Source organism: Esox lucius, chromosome 11 (genome assembly GCF_011004845.1).
Source record: "Esox lucius isolate fEsoLuc1 chromosome 11, fEsoLuc1.pri, whole genome shotgun sequence".
NCBI classification, from domain to species: Eukaryota; Metazoa; Chordata; class Actinopteri; order Esociformes; family Esocidae; genus Esox; species Esox lucius.
The window spans coordinates 55028073-55044795 of record NC_047579.1 but is presented as its reverse complement, the minus strand read 5'-3'; the positions used below and the strand labels follow the sequence as shown (position 1 = coordinate 55044795).

At 45.6% G+C, this 16723-nt stretch overlaps 1 protein-coding gene across 4 annotated transcripts in view; it reads right to left on the bottom strand.

Annotated features, from left to right (window-relative positions):
* The window catches only part of card11 (caspase recruitment domain family, member 11), a 100341-nt gene that overhangs the window by 61369 nt on the left and 22249 nt on the right, over positions 1-16723 (bottom strand). For 2 of the 4 annotated variants that reach the window (XM_034295294.1, XM_029123434.2), the window contains exons 2-6: positions 15208-15403; positions 12605-12742; positions 11368-11544; positions 10725-10873; positions 8884-9063 (exon numbers count right to left, since the gene is read on the bottom strand). In XM_034295294.1, coding sequence (XP_034151185.1) covers positions 8884-9063; positions 10725-10873; positions 11368-11544; positions 12605-12742; positions 15208-15400 — 837 coding nt within the window. In that variant the 5' untranslated portion in view covers positions 15401-15403. Of the gene's footprint in view, positions 1-8883; positions 9064-10724; positions 10874-11367; positions 11545-12290; positions 12382-12604; positions 12743-15207; positions 15404-16158; positions 16179-16723 lie in introns of those variants that run through there. The other 2 variants (XM_029123435.2, XM_034295293.1) reach the window with 2 other exon arrangements.

Sequence of the window (16723 nt, the reverse complement as noted above, 5' to 3'; positions counted from 1 at the left end):
TGGAGACATTAACCACTAGCTACTACCTCCCATGTAGTGTAAGGCCCAAGATGGAGACATTAACCACTAGCTACTACCTCCCATGTAGCGTAAGGCCCGAAATGGAGTCATTAACCACTAGCTACAACCTACCGCGTAAAGCCAGAGATGGAGATATTAACCACTAGCTACTACCTCCCATGTAGCATAAGGCCCGTGATGGAGATATTAACCACTAGCTACTACCTCCCATGTAGCGTAAGGCCTGAGATGGAGTCATCAACCACTAGCTAACTACTATCTACTACCTCCCGTGTAGCATAAGGTCTGAGATGGAGTCATCAACCACTAGCTAACTACTATCTACTACCTCCCGTGTAGCATAAAAGCCAGAGATGGAGATTTTAACCCACAAGGACACTGCCATGAAGTGCAAAATTTGCAAGATGTTTGGGGTAGCGTGACAAAAGCCAGCAGACAAACCACCTGAAAGAACGGATAATTAAAGTTCTTTCAGAGATTAAAATATTGAACGATCGCTTTGCTATTTTAAAAGACAATACCCGAACGCAAGAGGCATTCGAGACAACATTGTTAACCAGAGTGACTTTGGTGCCTTCTGATAAGCCAGATACTACCTTGATTGGGGACGACATAAACAAGCATATCAGAATGGCAAAGACTGAAAACCTAACCATGGCTGACACATCGGTCAGAGAGCTAACAGAAATGTTGCCAGTTATTCTCTCTACACATCCAAGCAACATGCTTGGGTCTTATTCCACACTGGGTCTTTTGACATTCTACAAAGGAAAACTGGCTCTGAGATCCTGAAAAAGGATTTCTCTATGCTACTGTAGAAAATAATTTTCAACATGTTTTCATCTCAGGCCCAATTCCAATCTTGGGGAAAGGAATTTAATCTTTTAGCAGACTTCTTGGGCTGAAGACATGGCTGAAATCGGCATGCCTGAACCACGGGATAAGGTTAATTGACAGTTTCATTTTTTGGAACTGTAAAGACCGCTTTAGACCTGATGGGGTTCATCCAAACATCATGGGATGCCAGCTGCTAGGTGCCAACATAGGGTGGCTGCCCTATTCAAAGATACATTCCAGTGCAAAGAAAATATACTAGGTAATTTTATTTCTTATGAATACCTCTGTTTTACATTGAAGGGTACCCCCATAATGTAGTTTTTAACCATTTAAAGACCTCCACAATATTCTGCAAATTGTATTGATGATTTTGATGAACTAGCAGTTGATTATAACTTGTTTATTATTACAGGGGATAACATCCACATAGATAATAGTACAGACAATAATTCCAAAGAACCTTTTGCACTACTTGACACTTTTAATCTCACTCAACATGTGAAACAGCGTACACACACTCAAGGCCACATTCTAGATCTGGTTATCTCTAAAGGTCTCGATATTTCCTCTGTCATGGTTAAAGACTTGGCCCTGTCTGATCTGTCTTTTTTGATTCACTTCCATCCATCCATCTTCTTCCGCTTATCCGGGGCCGGGTCGCGGGGGCAGCAGTCTAAGCAGGGATGCCCAGACTTCCCTCTCCCCAGACACTTCCTCTAGCTCTTCCGGGGGGACACCGAGGCGTTCCCAGGCCAGCCGGGAGACATAGTCCCTCCAGCATGTCCTAGGTCTTCCCCGGGGTCTCCTCCCAGTGGGACGGGACCGGAACACCTTCCCAGGAAGGCGTTCCGGAGGCATCCGAAAAAGATGCCCAAGCCACCTCAGCTGACCCCTCTCGATGTGGAGGAGCAGTGGCTCTACTCTGAGCTCCTCCCGGGTGACCGAGCTTCTCACCCCATCTCTAAGGGATCGCCCAGCCACCCTGCGGAGAAAACTCATTTCGGCCGCCTGTATCCGGGATCTTGTCCTTTCGGTCATGACCCAAAGCTCATGACCATAGGTGAGAGTAGGAACGTAGATTGACTGGTAAATCGAGAGCTTCGCCTTGCGGCTCAGCTCTTTCTTCACCACGACAGACCGATACATCGACTGCATTACTGCAGAAGCTGCACCGATCCGTCTGTCAATCTCCCGTTCCATCCTTCCCTCACTCGTGAACAAGACCCCTAGATACTTAAACTCCTCCACTTGAGGCAGGCACTATCCACCAACCTGAAGTGGGCAAGCCACCCTTTTCCGACTGAGGACCATGGCCTCGGATTTGGAGGTACTGATTTTCATCCCCACCGCTTCACACTCGGCTGCAAACCGTCCCAGTGCATGCTGAAGGTCCTGGTTAGAAGGGGCCAACACGACAACATCATCTGCAAAGAGCAGAGACGAAATCGTGTGGTCCCCAAACCTGACACCCTCCGGCCCCTGGCTGCGCCTAGAAATTCTGTCCATAAAAATTACAAACAGAACCGGTGACAAAGGGCAGCCCTGCCGGAGTCCAACATGCACTGGGAACAAGTCTGACTTACTGCCGGCAATGCGGACCAAGCTCCTGCTTCGGTTGTATAGGGACCTGACAGCCCTTAGCAAAGGACCCAGGACCCCATATTCCCCAAGCACCCTCCACAAGATGCCGCGAGGGACACAGTCGAATGCCTTCTCCAAATCCACAAAACACATGTGGATTGGTTGGGCAAACTCCCATGAACCCTCCAACACCCCGTAGAGGGTATAGAGCTGGTCCAGTGTTCCACGGCCCGGACGAAAACCACACTGTTCCTCCTGAATCCGAGGTTCTACTATCGGCCGTATTCTCCTCTCCAGAACCCTGGCATAGACTTTCCCGGGCAGGCTGAGAAGTGTGATCTCCCTATAGTTGGAACACACCCTCCGGTCCCCCTTCTTAAAAAGAGGGACCACCACCCCGGTCTGCCATCCCAGAGGCACTGTCCCCGACCGCCACGCGATGTTGCACAGGCGTGTCAACCAAGACAGCCCCACAACATCCAGAGACTTGAGGTACTCAGGGCGGATCTCATCCACCCCCGGTGCCTTGCCACCGAGGAGTTTCTTGACCACCTCTGTGACTTCAGCCCGGGTGATGGACGAGCCCACCTCTGAGCCCTCATCCTCTGCTTCCTCAATGGAAGACATGTCAGCGGGATTGAGGAGATCCTCGAAGTACTCCTTCCACCGCCCGACGACATCCTCAGTTGAGGTCAACAGCTGCCCACCTCTACTGTAAACAGCGTTGGTAGGGCACTGTTTCCCTCTCCTGAGGCGCCGGATGGTTTGCCAGAATCTCTTCGAGGCCAGCCGATAGTCCTTCTCCATGGCCTCACCGAACTCCTCCCAGGCCCGAGTTTTTGCCTCCACAACCACCCGGGCTGCAGCCCGCTTGGCCTGTCGGTACCCGTCAGCTGCCTCAGGAGTCCCACAAGCCAACCAGGCCTGATAGGACTCCTTCTTCAGCTTGACGGCATCCCTTACTTCCGGTGTCCACCACCGGGTTCGGGGATTGCCGCCTCGACAGGCACCGGAGACCTTACGGCCACAGCCCCGAGCGGCCGCTTCGACAATGGCGGTGGAGAACATGGTCCACTCGGACTCAATATCTCCAACCTCCCTCGGGATCCAGTCGAAGCTCTGCCGGAGGTGGGAGTTAAAGATCTCTCTGACAGGAGACTCGGCCAGACGTTCCCAGCAGACCCTTACAGTACGCTTGGGCCTGCCGAGTCTGTCCAGCTTCCTCCCCCGCCATCGGATCCAACTCACCACCAGGTGGTGATCAGTTGACAGCTCCGCCCCTCTCTTCACCCGAGTGTCCAAGACATACGGCCGCAGGTCAGATGAGACGACAACAAAGTCGATCATCGACCTGCGGCCTAGGGTGTCCTGGTGCCACGTGCACTGATGGACACCCTTATGTTTGAACATGGTGTTCGTTATGGACAAACTGTGACTAGCACAGAAGTCCAATAACTGAATACCACTCGGGTTCAGATCAGGGGGGCCGTTCCTCCCAATCACGCCCCTCCAGGTGTCACTGTCGTTGCCCACGTGGGCGTTGAAGTCCCCCAGTAGAACAATAGAGTCCCCAGTCGGAGCACTTTCCAGCACCCCTCCCAGAGACTCCAAGAAGGTCGGGTACTCTGCACTGCCGTTCGGCCCGTAGGCACAAACAACAGTGAGAGACCTATCCCCGACCCGTATGCGCAGGGAAACGACCCTCTCGTTCACCGGGGTAAACTCCAACACATGGCGGCAGAGCTGGGGAGCTATGAGCAAACCCACACCAGCCCGCCGCCTCTCACCATGGGCAACTCCAGAGTGGTGAAGAGTCCATCCTCTCTCAAGGAGTGTGGTTCTAGAGCCCAAGCCGGGCGTAGAGGTGATCCCGACTACCTCTAATCGGAACCTCTCAACCTCACGCACTAACACAGGCTCCTTCCCCGCCAGCGAGGTGACATTCCACGTCCCTAGAGCCAGTTTCCGTGTCCAGAGATCGGGTTGTCTAGGCCCCTGCCTTCGACTGCCGCCCGATCCTCTTTGCACCGGCCCCTTATGGTCCCTCCTGTGGGTGGTGAGCCCACGGGAGGGCGGCCCCACGTCACCCGTTCGGGCTGAGCCCGGCCGGGCCTGAATGTTCCAGTAAACCCTGTTTCTGTTGAGTACCAATGCTAAGTTTATTGAAGCCATAGCTATCTCTCCAACAATAAGTAATGAGTCAGTTGATGTACTCCTGGAATATTTTAATGCCAAAATATTGAATGTCATGAATTGTGTTGCACCGGTAAAGGTAAATAAAACTATGAGCAAACAGAAAACACCATGGAGAACCACCATGATGGTAAGCGCCCTGAAAACAGAATGTAGGAAAGCAGAACGTAAGTGGAGAAAAACTTCAAATTCACTATGACGTCTATAAACAAAGCCTTGGTAGCTTCAACAATAAGTTATGCAGGGCCAGACAGCAACATTTATTGGGAATGATCAACAGAAATATCAACAATACCCACACTCTATTTATCATGGTCGACAAGCTTACAAACCCAGTAAAGCAGACAGCATCAGAACTCATGTCCACTGTGAAATGTAATGAATTTGCGTGTTTCCTTAGTGATAAAATTATAAGTATTAGACGGAACATCAACTACATAGTCTAACAAGGACTCTGTACCGTCACCAAGACCACCAAGACATAACTTGGTTATTATGTCGCATTTTGATACAATTGATCAAAAATCCCTAGAAGAAACAGTTCGACATCTTAAAGCTTCTACATGTGGTCTCAACACACTGCCATCAGACTTTAAAAAAAAAAATTTTACTCTATAACAATGAACCTGCAGCAAATAGTAAATAGTTCTCTGCAATCAGGCATTTTCCCAACGTCTCTAAAAACAGCTGCCATTAAGCCCCTATTAAAAAAAGAACACTGGATGCATCTATAATGAACAACTATAGACCTGTATCAAATCACCCTTTTATAGCCAAGATCATTGAAACGGTTATCTTCAATCAACTCAGCAATTTTGTGACTTGAAGCGTTCTCTTAGCCAAATTTCAGTCAGGCTTCCAACCTCACCACAGTACTGAAACGGCCCTGATTAAAGTTTTAAATGATATACGGCTGAAAACTGATTCAGATAAAATAACAGTTCTGGTTCTATTAGATCTCAGTGCAGCATTCAACACTGTAGATCATAGAATACTTATAGATAAGGTGGAAAATTGGGTAGGACTCTCCGGGACAATCCTTGATTGGTTCAGAACTTATCTAGATGGCCGGAGTTACTTTGTCACCATTGGTAATCATGAATCTGATAGGGTGGCTATGACATGTAGAATTCCACAGGGATCAGTTCTCAGACCGCTTCTGTTTAATCTCTATATGCTACCTCTGGGCCAAATTCTACATAACAACAACATTAACTACCACAGCTATGCCGTTGATACTCAAATATATATGGCTCTCGAACCGTATGACAACCGCTCAATAGACTCTCTGTGTCACTGTATACAAAAATAAAAGAACAAGTATTAGTAAAGAGCTGGATTCTCGGGCCCTTAAAACCAGGGATAAAGTGCGTAATCTTGGTGTTCTGATAGACTCAGACCTCACAGTCATATCAAAGCAGTCACCAAAACAGCATTCTATCATCTAAAAAAAATAGCCTGAATCAAAGACTTAGTGTCCCAAAAAGACCAAGAGAAGCTCACCCATGCTTCTATCTCTAGTAGGGTTGACTACCTTAATGGCCTCTTAACTGAACTCCCGAAAAAGACTGTAAAACAGCTGCAGCTCATTCAGAATGCTGCTGCTAGAATATTAACCATGACCAAGAGAACCGAGCACATCACTCCGGTTCTTAAATCTTTGCATTGGCTTCTAGTCAGTTACCATTTTTATTATTATGATGTATTAATCTGTTTTGATGTTTTCATTTGAGAATTTGTTTTTATGTTATTGTACTTTCACATACTTCGATGAATTGTGCTATATAAATAAACTTACTTGCTTCACATCCAAATTGGGGGTGTTGGTGATGCATACCGAGGACACTACCAACACAGACACATAAATGGAGCATTTTCCTCCTCTAGCTCTTCCATCTACTTTGACTTGCTCCAGCCCCCGTCTGCCACCCGATGATTTTATGATAACAAACGGAAGAAGCACAACAGGCATGTTTTACTTCCTCTGTTACTTCCATCTGTCGAACCGGTTCAAAGTTCTGGCCCAACATTCTTTAGAGCCCATCAAGCCTCTTGATGACCATCCTGCGCTGAGGGTGACATCAACGCCAGAGATAATGATTGTGGGTGACTTGATTGTGTGGGATGTGGAACTACACCCAGAGGTTGGTCACTCACAGGTATACTGTATTCCTGGAGCTCACATTTCTGATATCTAGAAGAAACTACTACTGCTGAAAACTCCCAATGTGAGTACAATCATAACACACATTGGCTCTAATGACACTGCAGCCCGTCAGTCAGGAGATTTTAAAGAGGACTTTAAAGATCATATCTGGCCTCGAAGAGATTCTGGCAAACCATCTGGCGCCTCAGGAGAGGGAAACAGTGCCCTACCAACGCTGTTTACAGTAGAGGTGGGCAGCTGTTGACCTCAACTGGGGATGTCGTCGGGCGGTGGAAGGAGTACTTCGAGGATCTTCTCAATCACGCCATCACGTCTTCCATTGAGGAAGCAGAGGATGAGGGCTCAGAGGTGGACTCGTCCATCACCCGGGCTGAAGTAACTGAGGTGGTCAAGAAACTCCTCGGTGGCAAGGCACCGGGGGTGGATGAGATCCGCCCTGAGTACCTCAAGTCTCTGGATGTTGTGGGGCTGTCTTGGTTGACACGCCTGTGCAACATCGCGTGGCGGTCGGGGACAGTGCCTTTGGGATAGCAGACCGGGGTGGTGGTCCCTCTTTTTAAGAAGGGGGACCGGAGGGTGTGTTCCAACTATAGGGGGATCACACTTCTCAGCCTCCTCGGGAAAGTCTATGCCAGGGTTCTGGAGAGGAAAATACGGCCAATAGTAGAACCTCGGATTCAGGAGGAACAGTGTGGTTTTCGTCCGGGCCGTGGAACACTGGACCAGCTCTATACCCTCTACAGGGTGATGGAGGGTTCATGGGAGTTTGCCCAACCAGTCCACATGTGTTTTGTGGATTTAGAGAAGGCATTCGACTGTGTCCCTCGCGGCATCCTGTGGAGAGTGCTTCGGGAATATGGGGTCCTGGGTCCTTTGCTAAGGGCTGTCAGGTCCCTGTACGACCGAAGCAGGAGCTTGGTCCGCATTGCCGGCAGTAAGTCAGACTTGTTCCCAGTGCATGTTGGACTCCAGCAGGGCTGCCCTTTGTCGCCGGTTTTGTTCATAGTTTTTATGTACAGAATTTATAGGCGTAGCCAGGGGTCAGGTTTGGGGACCACACAATTTCGTCTCTGCTCTTTGCAGATTATGTTGTCATGTTGGCCCCTTCAAACCAGGACCTTCAGCATGCACTGGGACGGTTTGCAGCCGAGTGTGAAGCGGTGGGGATGAGAATCAGTACCTCCAAATCCGAGGCCATGGTCCTCATGTCGGAAAAGGCTGGCTTGCCCACTTCAGGTTGGTGGAGAGTGCCTGCCTCAAGTGGAGGAGTTTAAGTATCTAGGGGTCCTGTTCACGAGTGAGGGAAAGATGGAACGGGAGATTGACAGACGGATCGGTGCAGCTTCTGCAGTAATGCGGCCGATGTATTGGTCTGTCGTGGTGAAGAAAGAGCTGAGCCGCAAGGCGAAGCTCTCGATTTACCGGTCAATCTACGTTCCTACTCTCACCTATGGTAATGAGCTTTGGGTCATGACCGAAAGGACAAGATCCTGGATACAGGAGGCCGAAATGAGCTTTCTCAGCAGGGTGGCTGGGCGATCCCTTAGGGTGAGAAGCTTGGTCACCCGGTAGGAGCTCAGAGTAGATTGACTGATTGCTATGGATAAGAGCATCTGCTAAATGACTAAAATGTAAATTTAAAATGAGTAACAATTAGGTGATAGGGATATTATATGAATTGTAGGAAGTCAGTTTGGACATGATCTTACATGATTACATGATTTTGAACAATTTTCTGACAGACTGGTAATTTGATAATAGGATATTCTAACTTGTTTTTCCTGCTGATATCCAGGTGAAAATTTTGCATGTATTTACTAACGGCTTATGGATCAGTTTAACAGGACCAAGACTGCAATTAGGTACATTCATTTCATTGATTTTGCTTCTGTTAAAATAACAGGGAATTAACTTACTGCATAAAGTATAGCCTACTGTAAAGTATAGCCAGATTTGAGTCTTTCTTATCGAAAACAGAGCCTACTCTAGATATGGCTACTAACGTTAAAACTGCAAGAAATTTGTACATTATGTGAGCTATGGTGTAATTCACTTACTAGAGATATGGGTTAAGGGTTATGTACCTGTACGATAGACTGTAGTTCCTGTAGTTTGATCTTCAGAACCTCATTCTCTCTCTCCAGTTCATGGAACTGTTCTTTTCTTGGGCGGTTCTCAATGTCGTTTTTGAGTTTTAGACTCTGTCTTCTTTCCATTTTACATTCCTCTTCCAGCTTGTTGAGTCTGTGTTTCAGCTGGTCAATCTAATGATAACAATAATAATTAGCATTCATAATAAAACAAATAATAGTAATAATAATATAATGAATTATATTAAATACCGTTAAATAAATAGAAATATTCTAGCCAAAGAACAACACAGACTACTCCATCTTTACAAAGATTCAGAGATTCTGTGTGTATGTGTGTTGTACACACTGATGAGTAAGGATTAGGGTTAGGATTCCGTAGGGCTGAATGTAACAAGCATTAGTGTATACATACACTGATGAGCCAAAACATTATGACCACTCACAGGAATGTGTCATAACACACTGTGCATCACACCCTGCTGCATGTGGGGTGCCCATGATAACCCCTGTCCACCATTGAAAGTGCCTACAATGGGTCAGAACTGGACCTTGGGGCAGTGGAAGAAGGTCACCTCGTCGGATGAGTCCCATTTTCTTTCACATCACACGGACGTATGTGAATGGGTGTGCTGTTTACCTGGGGAAGTGACGGCACCAGGATGCACAGTGGAAGGAGTGTGAAGCTCTGGGCGATGTTCTGCTGAGAAACCCTGGGTCTGGGCATTCATGCAGACATCAATTTGATACGTGCCACCTACCTAAACATTGTTGGAGACCAGGTACACCCTTTCATGTCAATGGTATTCCCTGATGGCAGTGGACACTTTCAGCAGGATAATGCGCCCTGCCACACTGCACACATTGATTGGGAATGATTTGAGGCCTCCAAATTCCCCAGATCTTAATCCGATTCAGCTTCTGTGGGAACACCCCACTGGCATTTCCATTCTCTATGACCCAGAGGTGTGAAATTCGGTCCGCATTAACAAATTTGCCTCAAGATCCACCATCTAAAACACTAAAAAAAATGACTAGAGCACTGCACCGATCTTCACGCTGCTCAGTATGTTGCCTCTTGGGACAAGTGTCTAAAGATCTATGTATTGTGAAAGATATCAAGGATCGCTGATATCTTTCACAGATATGAGCCAATGAAAATTCCTGTGGGCGTGGACTCAATTCAAATGCGCATTAATGCAGGATGGTGAGGCCTACTGCAACCTGACTTTGTATGTGGGTTCAGGTTTATGGCAGGAAGGCCTCCACAACGTTTCAAGCTGATCGACCTGATGGTGGCGCTATAATCAAGAAATGCATGGGGCTGCATCGGAAATTAATGGAAATCAATAGGGAATGAATGGAGATCTTTATTTTTACTTATGTTACATTTTCCAGACTGCAGAATACTAGTGAAGACATTTAATAATATATAAAGAAATATGAAATAATATATTTGGAATCCTGTACTAACCATAGAAGTGTTATACCCATCAAAGTACATTTAGTTTTTATATTGTTTAGTTAGCCACCCTTGGCTTTGATGACAGCTTTGCACACTTTTGGTCTTCCTATCTGGGTCTTCCTATCCTGTGGCGGTCCTCATGAGAGCCAGTTCATAGCACTTGATGGTTTTTGCAACTGCACTTGAAGAAACTTTCAATGTTCTTGACATTTTCCAGATTGACTGATCTTAATTTCTTAAAAGTAACAATGGACTGACGTTAATTCTGGACTGATGTTAATCTGGACTGACGTTAATCTTTACTTATTCAAGCTGCTCTTGCCTACTACAGTAAAGACATGATGATGGTCGTGTGTGTGTGTGTGTGTACCTCCAGCTGCAGGTCTCTGCTCCTCATCACAGCCATGTTCTTCTCCTCACTGAGGGTTGCGTACCTCATTGCTAGTTTATAGTTCTCATCCTTCACCCTCAACAGCTCATCATTATAGTTATTCCTCTCCTCCTTCATCTTGTTATATCCTGTAACCACAAGAATGATATGCTGTATAAACTACAACAGAACAGTAATTAGTGAAATGTAATATACTGAAAAGATGATTAGTGAGAGTAAACACATTTAATGCTAGTGATTGAAGAAAGGCTTAGTGATAGTTACAGGGGAATTATGATGAAAATCTAAAACATTTCTACGTTCATAAATCGCTTGAAGTAACTATTGGACAGTCTATGCAGTAAGCCCAAGAGCCGTCTAAGAAGATGTTAGAATAGGTCAAATTTTATAACAAACTGTATATGGTGTTTACTTCAATCGATTGGGGTTACCTAATTCTTAGTTTTTGCTGTGACAGAACATTTGCTTTGACACAGATATTTAGTGTTTTATTCCTTACGATCAAAACACAGTGTGCATGTAAGTAATTACACTCAGTATGTACTGAAACACATTTAGTTCCAAATACGATAAATAAGCCCTCATCAGTCACTATCATAATAATTAAGAGGTCTCTGTTTACTTTGCTGGAAGGCTGACAGCTCCTGATTGGCCAGGCGTAGTTTCTTGTGTTCGTCCTCTAGGGTGCGATGTTTGCCGATGATGTCCACTCTCTGGACGTCTTTAGCCTTGGCTATCTTCTGCAGCTTAATAACCTCATTCATCAGGAACTGGGTTAACCCTTCATGTCCCTCTTCCACTACACAGATACACACACACACAAACAAACATACAAACAGAAAGTGAGACATCATAACTCTGCACAGTGTCTGTTGGCTAAAGGATTTGTTGGTTAAAGCTGTTTGCACTTGTGTGTTTAATTTAATGTGTATGGTGCAGACCGCCAGCCATAGCTTGACCGTGTGCGTTGTTAGGATTGAATGAAGAGCCAAGTGCACAACATGAAACTGAAACATGAAATTGGATCTATCAGTGTTGAAAACTAGCAGGATATTTCCAGTTTATCTGTTGTTCATACTGCTTATGTTTAATCAATAGAAGTGGCCCTGTGTGTCTCACCAACAATTGTGGATAATCTCATTGTGTGTGTGTGTGTCTCACCAACAATAGTGGAGAATCTCATGGTAGGTTTGTGTGTGTGTGTGTGCGTGCGTCTCACTAACAATAGTGGAGAATCTCCTGGTGGGTGTGTATGAGTGTGTGTGTTTCAAATCCACAATAGTGAAGAATCTCATGGTGTGTGTGTGTGTGTGTGTGTGTGTGCGTGTGTGCGTCTCACTAACAATAGTGGAGAATCTCCTGGTGGGTGTGTGTGAGTGTGTGTATTTCTCATCCACAATAGTGGAGAATCTCACCATGGGTTTGTGTGTGTTTGTGATTGTGTCTCACCAACAATAGTGAAGAATCTCATGGTGTGTGTGTGTGTGTCTCACTAACAATTGTGGAGAATCTCCTGGTGGGTTTGTGTGGGTGTGTGTGTCTCACCAACTATAGTGGAGAATCTCCTGGTGGGTTTGTGTGTGGGTGTGTGTGTCTCACCAACAAAAGTGGAGAAACTCATGGTGGATTTGTGTGTGTGTGTGTGTGAGTCTCACCAACAATAGTGGAGAATGTCATGGTGGGTTTGTGTGTGTTTGTGTGTGTGTCTCACCAACAATAGTGAAGAATCTCATGGTGTGTGTGTGTGTGTGTCTCACTAACAATTGTGGAGAATCTCCTGGTGGGTTTGTGTGGGTGTGTGTGTCTCACCAACAATTGTGGAGAATCTCCTAGTGTGTGTTTGTCTGTGTGTGTCTCACCAACTATAGTGGAGAATCTCCTGGTGGGTTCATTGCCTGTGACCAGCTTATAGAGGTCTGGGTAGTAGAACTCCAGACTTTCCAGAAACACCACATAGCCGCGCTCTCCTTTGCCATGAAGGATGTCTAGCAGACGACCTACACATGCACCAACATAGAGGTACACACGCACATACACAAACACATGCACCAACATAGAGGTACACACACACATGCACAAACACATGCACAAACATAGAGGTACACACGCACATACACAAACACATGCACCAACATAGAGGTACACACGCACATACACAAACACAGAGGTACACACACACATGCACAAACACATGCACCAACATAGAGGTACACACGCACATACACAAACACATGCACCAACATAGAGGTACACACACACATGCACAAACACATGCACCAACATAGAGGTACACACGCACATACACAAACACATGCACCAACATAGAGGTACACACACACATGCACAAACACATGCACCAACATAGAGGTACACACACACATACACAAACACATGCACCAACATAGAGGTACACACACACATGCACAAACACATGCACAAACATAGAGGTACACACGCACATACACAAACACATGCACCAACATAGAGGTACACACGCACATACACAAACACATGCACCAACATAGAGGTACACACACACATGCACAAACACATGCACCAACATAGAGGTACACACGCACATACACAAACACATGCACAAACATAGAGGTACACACGCACATACACAAACACATGCACCAACATAGAGGTACACACACACATGCACAAACACATGCACCAACATAGAGGTACACACACACATGTACAAACACATGCACAAACATAGAGGTACACACGCACATGCACCAACATAGAGGTACACACACGCATACACAAACACATGCACCAACATAGAGGTACACACACACATACACAAACACATGCACCAACATAGAGGTACACACACACATACACAAACACATGCACCAACATAGAGGTACACACGCACATACACAAACACATGCACCAACATAGAGGTACACACGCACATGCACCAACATAGAGGTACACACACGCATACACAAACACATGCACCAACATAGAGGTACACACACACATGCACCAACATAGAGGTACACACACGCATACACAAACACATGCACCAACATAGAGGTACACACACACATGCACAAACATAGAGGTACACACACACATGCACCAACATAGAGGTACACACACGCATACACAAACACATGCACCAACATAGAGGTACACACACACATGCACAAACATAGAGGTACACACGCACATACACAAACACATGCACCAACATAGAGGTACACACACGCATACACCAACATAGAGGTACACAAACACATGCACCAACATAGAGGGACACACACAAACACATGCACAAACATAGAGGTACACACATGCATACACAAACACATGCACAAACATATAGGGACACACACGCATACACAAACACATGCACAAACATAGAAGTACACACACACATGCACCAACATAGAGGTAGACAAACACATGCACAAACACATGCACAAACATAGAAGTACACACACACATGCACCAACATAGAGGTACACACACACATGCACCAACATAGAGGGACACACACAAACACATGCACAAACATAGAGGTACACACATGCATACACAAACACATGCACCAACATAGAGGTACACACACACATGCACAAACACATGCACAAACATAGAAGTACACACACACATGCACCAACATAGAGGTACACACACACATGCACCAACATAGAGGGACACACACAAACACATGCACAAACATAGAGGTACACACATGCATACACAAACACATGCACAAACATATAGGGACACACACGCACATACACAAACACATGCACCAACATAGAGGTACACACATGCATACACACACACATGCACCAACATAGAGGTACACAAACACATGCACAAACACATGCACAAACATAGAAGTACACACACACATGCACCAACATAGAGGTACACAAACACATGCACCAACATAGAGGGACACACACAAACACATGCACAAACATAGAGGTACACACATGCATACACAAACACATGCACAAACATATAGGGACACACACGCACATACACAAACACATGCACCAACATAGAGGTACACACACGCATACACAAACACATGCACCAACATAGAGGTACACAAACACATGCACCAACATAGAGGTACACAAACACATGCACAAACACATGCACAAACATAGAGGTACACAAACACATGCACAAACATAGAGGTACACAAACACATGCACAAACATAGAGGTACACACACACATACACAAACACATGCACAAACATAGAGGTACACACACGCATACACAAACACATGCACAAACATAGAGGTACACACACGCATACACAAAAAAAGACAGACATCCGGAAGAGAATAAATATTTAATTTACTCCCCGCCCAAAATGTTGGGCCCAGTAATATTTTAAATGTGAACTTTCATTAAATTCACAGCCCAAAAGTAATAATGTCATAATTTGATTGTTCAATAAATCTACAATAAAATACTACCTGCGCGGTTGACCTTAGATGCCAGCAGGGGGGAGTTTAACACCTCATCCTCATCCTGTTCATCCAAGACCTTGCATTGGCGCAGGTAGGGAGTCAGTTTCCCAGGGGAGATGTAGCGACTCAGGAGGTTCCTGTTATTCTCCACTGATTCCCACAGAGCCTCTGTGTCCTCCACCTCCGCCCCATTCTCCATCACCTACACACACACACACACACACACACACATCATATTAATTACTTGAGAGATTCAAGCGATTCAAACAAATACAAACAAAGGTTTAAAGATAGTCCAGCAGCCTAGCAATCCTTGTGAACTTATACTGCTGCACAATCGAGAATATTCTGACAAACTGCGCCATAGTTTGGTTTAGCAGCTTCTCCACAGCTGACCAGAAGGCCCTGTAACGGGTAGGGAAAACCTCCCAGCACATCACTGGTGCCCAGCTCCCTCCAGCGCAAGCGGTGTCTGCTGTGTCTCTGGGGTACCTAAGTGGGTTAATATGTAGGCCCAGTACCTGAAATTGTTAACGTGTTGGCCCAGTACCTGAGTTGGTTAGCATGTTAGCCCAGTACCTGAAAGGGTTAGCATGTTGGCCCAGTATCTGAATTGGTTAGCATGTTGGCCCAGTATTTGAAAGGAATCCCTAAACAGTTGTAAAAATCTGCTGATCTGCCCTCAAAACACTCCAGGATTTAATTTGCAAGAAAAACATTTATAAAAGCAAATGGAAAATAATAAAGATATAATAAATATCAAAAGTGAAAAGACAAAAGGAAACATTTTAGCTTTCTCCCTATCTCCCTCTATTTCCTCTCTGTTTCTCTGACTTTCTCTGGGGTTTAGGGTCAGCCATTGCCATTTGAGATTTTTGTTGACATTGCCAAAGCAAATGAAAAGTAAAAAAGATTAAATAAATACAAATAATTTAAAAAGAAAAAAGTAAACATTACACCAAAGGTCCTTGTGTCTCGGGGCAGTTTGCATACACCCAGTGTCTGGCTGGCCACAGCAGAGCTGCTTTATAACTAGGCTCTATACAGCTATGCAAATCAGCCTTAACACACACACGGACAGATAACAGCTGTATGCAAAGGTCTATGTGGTGTGTTTGTCAGAGAAAGGAAAGAACAGTTGTTCCCCTGAAGCTTTCTACACACACAAACTGACACAAACACTGAGAAGTCAGTTTACAACACTGAACTGTCCACTGGCACACACATTCACACCTAGAGACAGACAAACAAAAACATCCAGACACACACACACACACACCCTGCCTGTAACCCTCCCACACATTTCCTCTTGTCTTAAATTGGAGTGTGACTCAGAAAGATACTCCTCACTTCCTCCTTTTACTGCTTCATTTCAAGACTACCTCCCCCTACTTAAATATGGTTCTAACTTCTAACCCTTTCTCTCTCTCTTACTCTGTCTTCTCTCTCTCTCTCTCGCACTGTCTTTGCCTCTCTCTCAATGTCTCACTCTCCCTCTTTCTCTTCTGTCTATCTCTCGCTC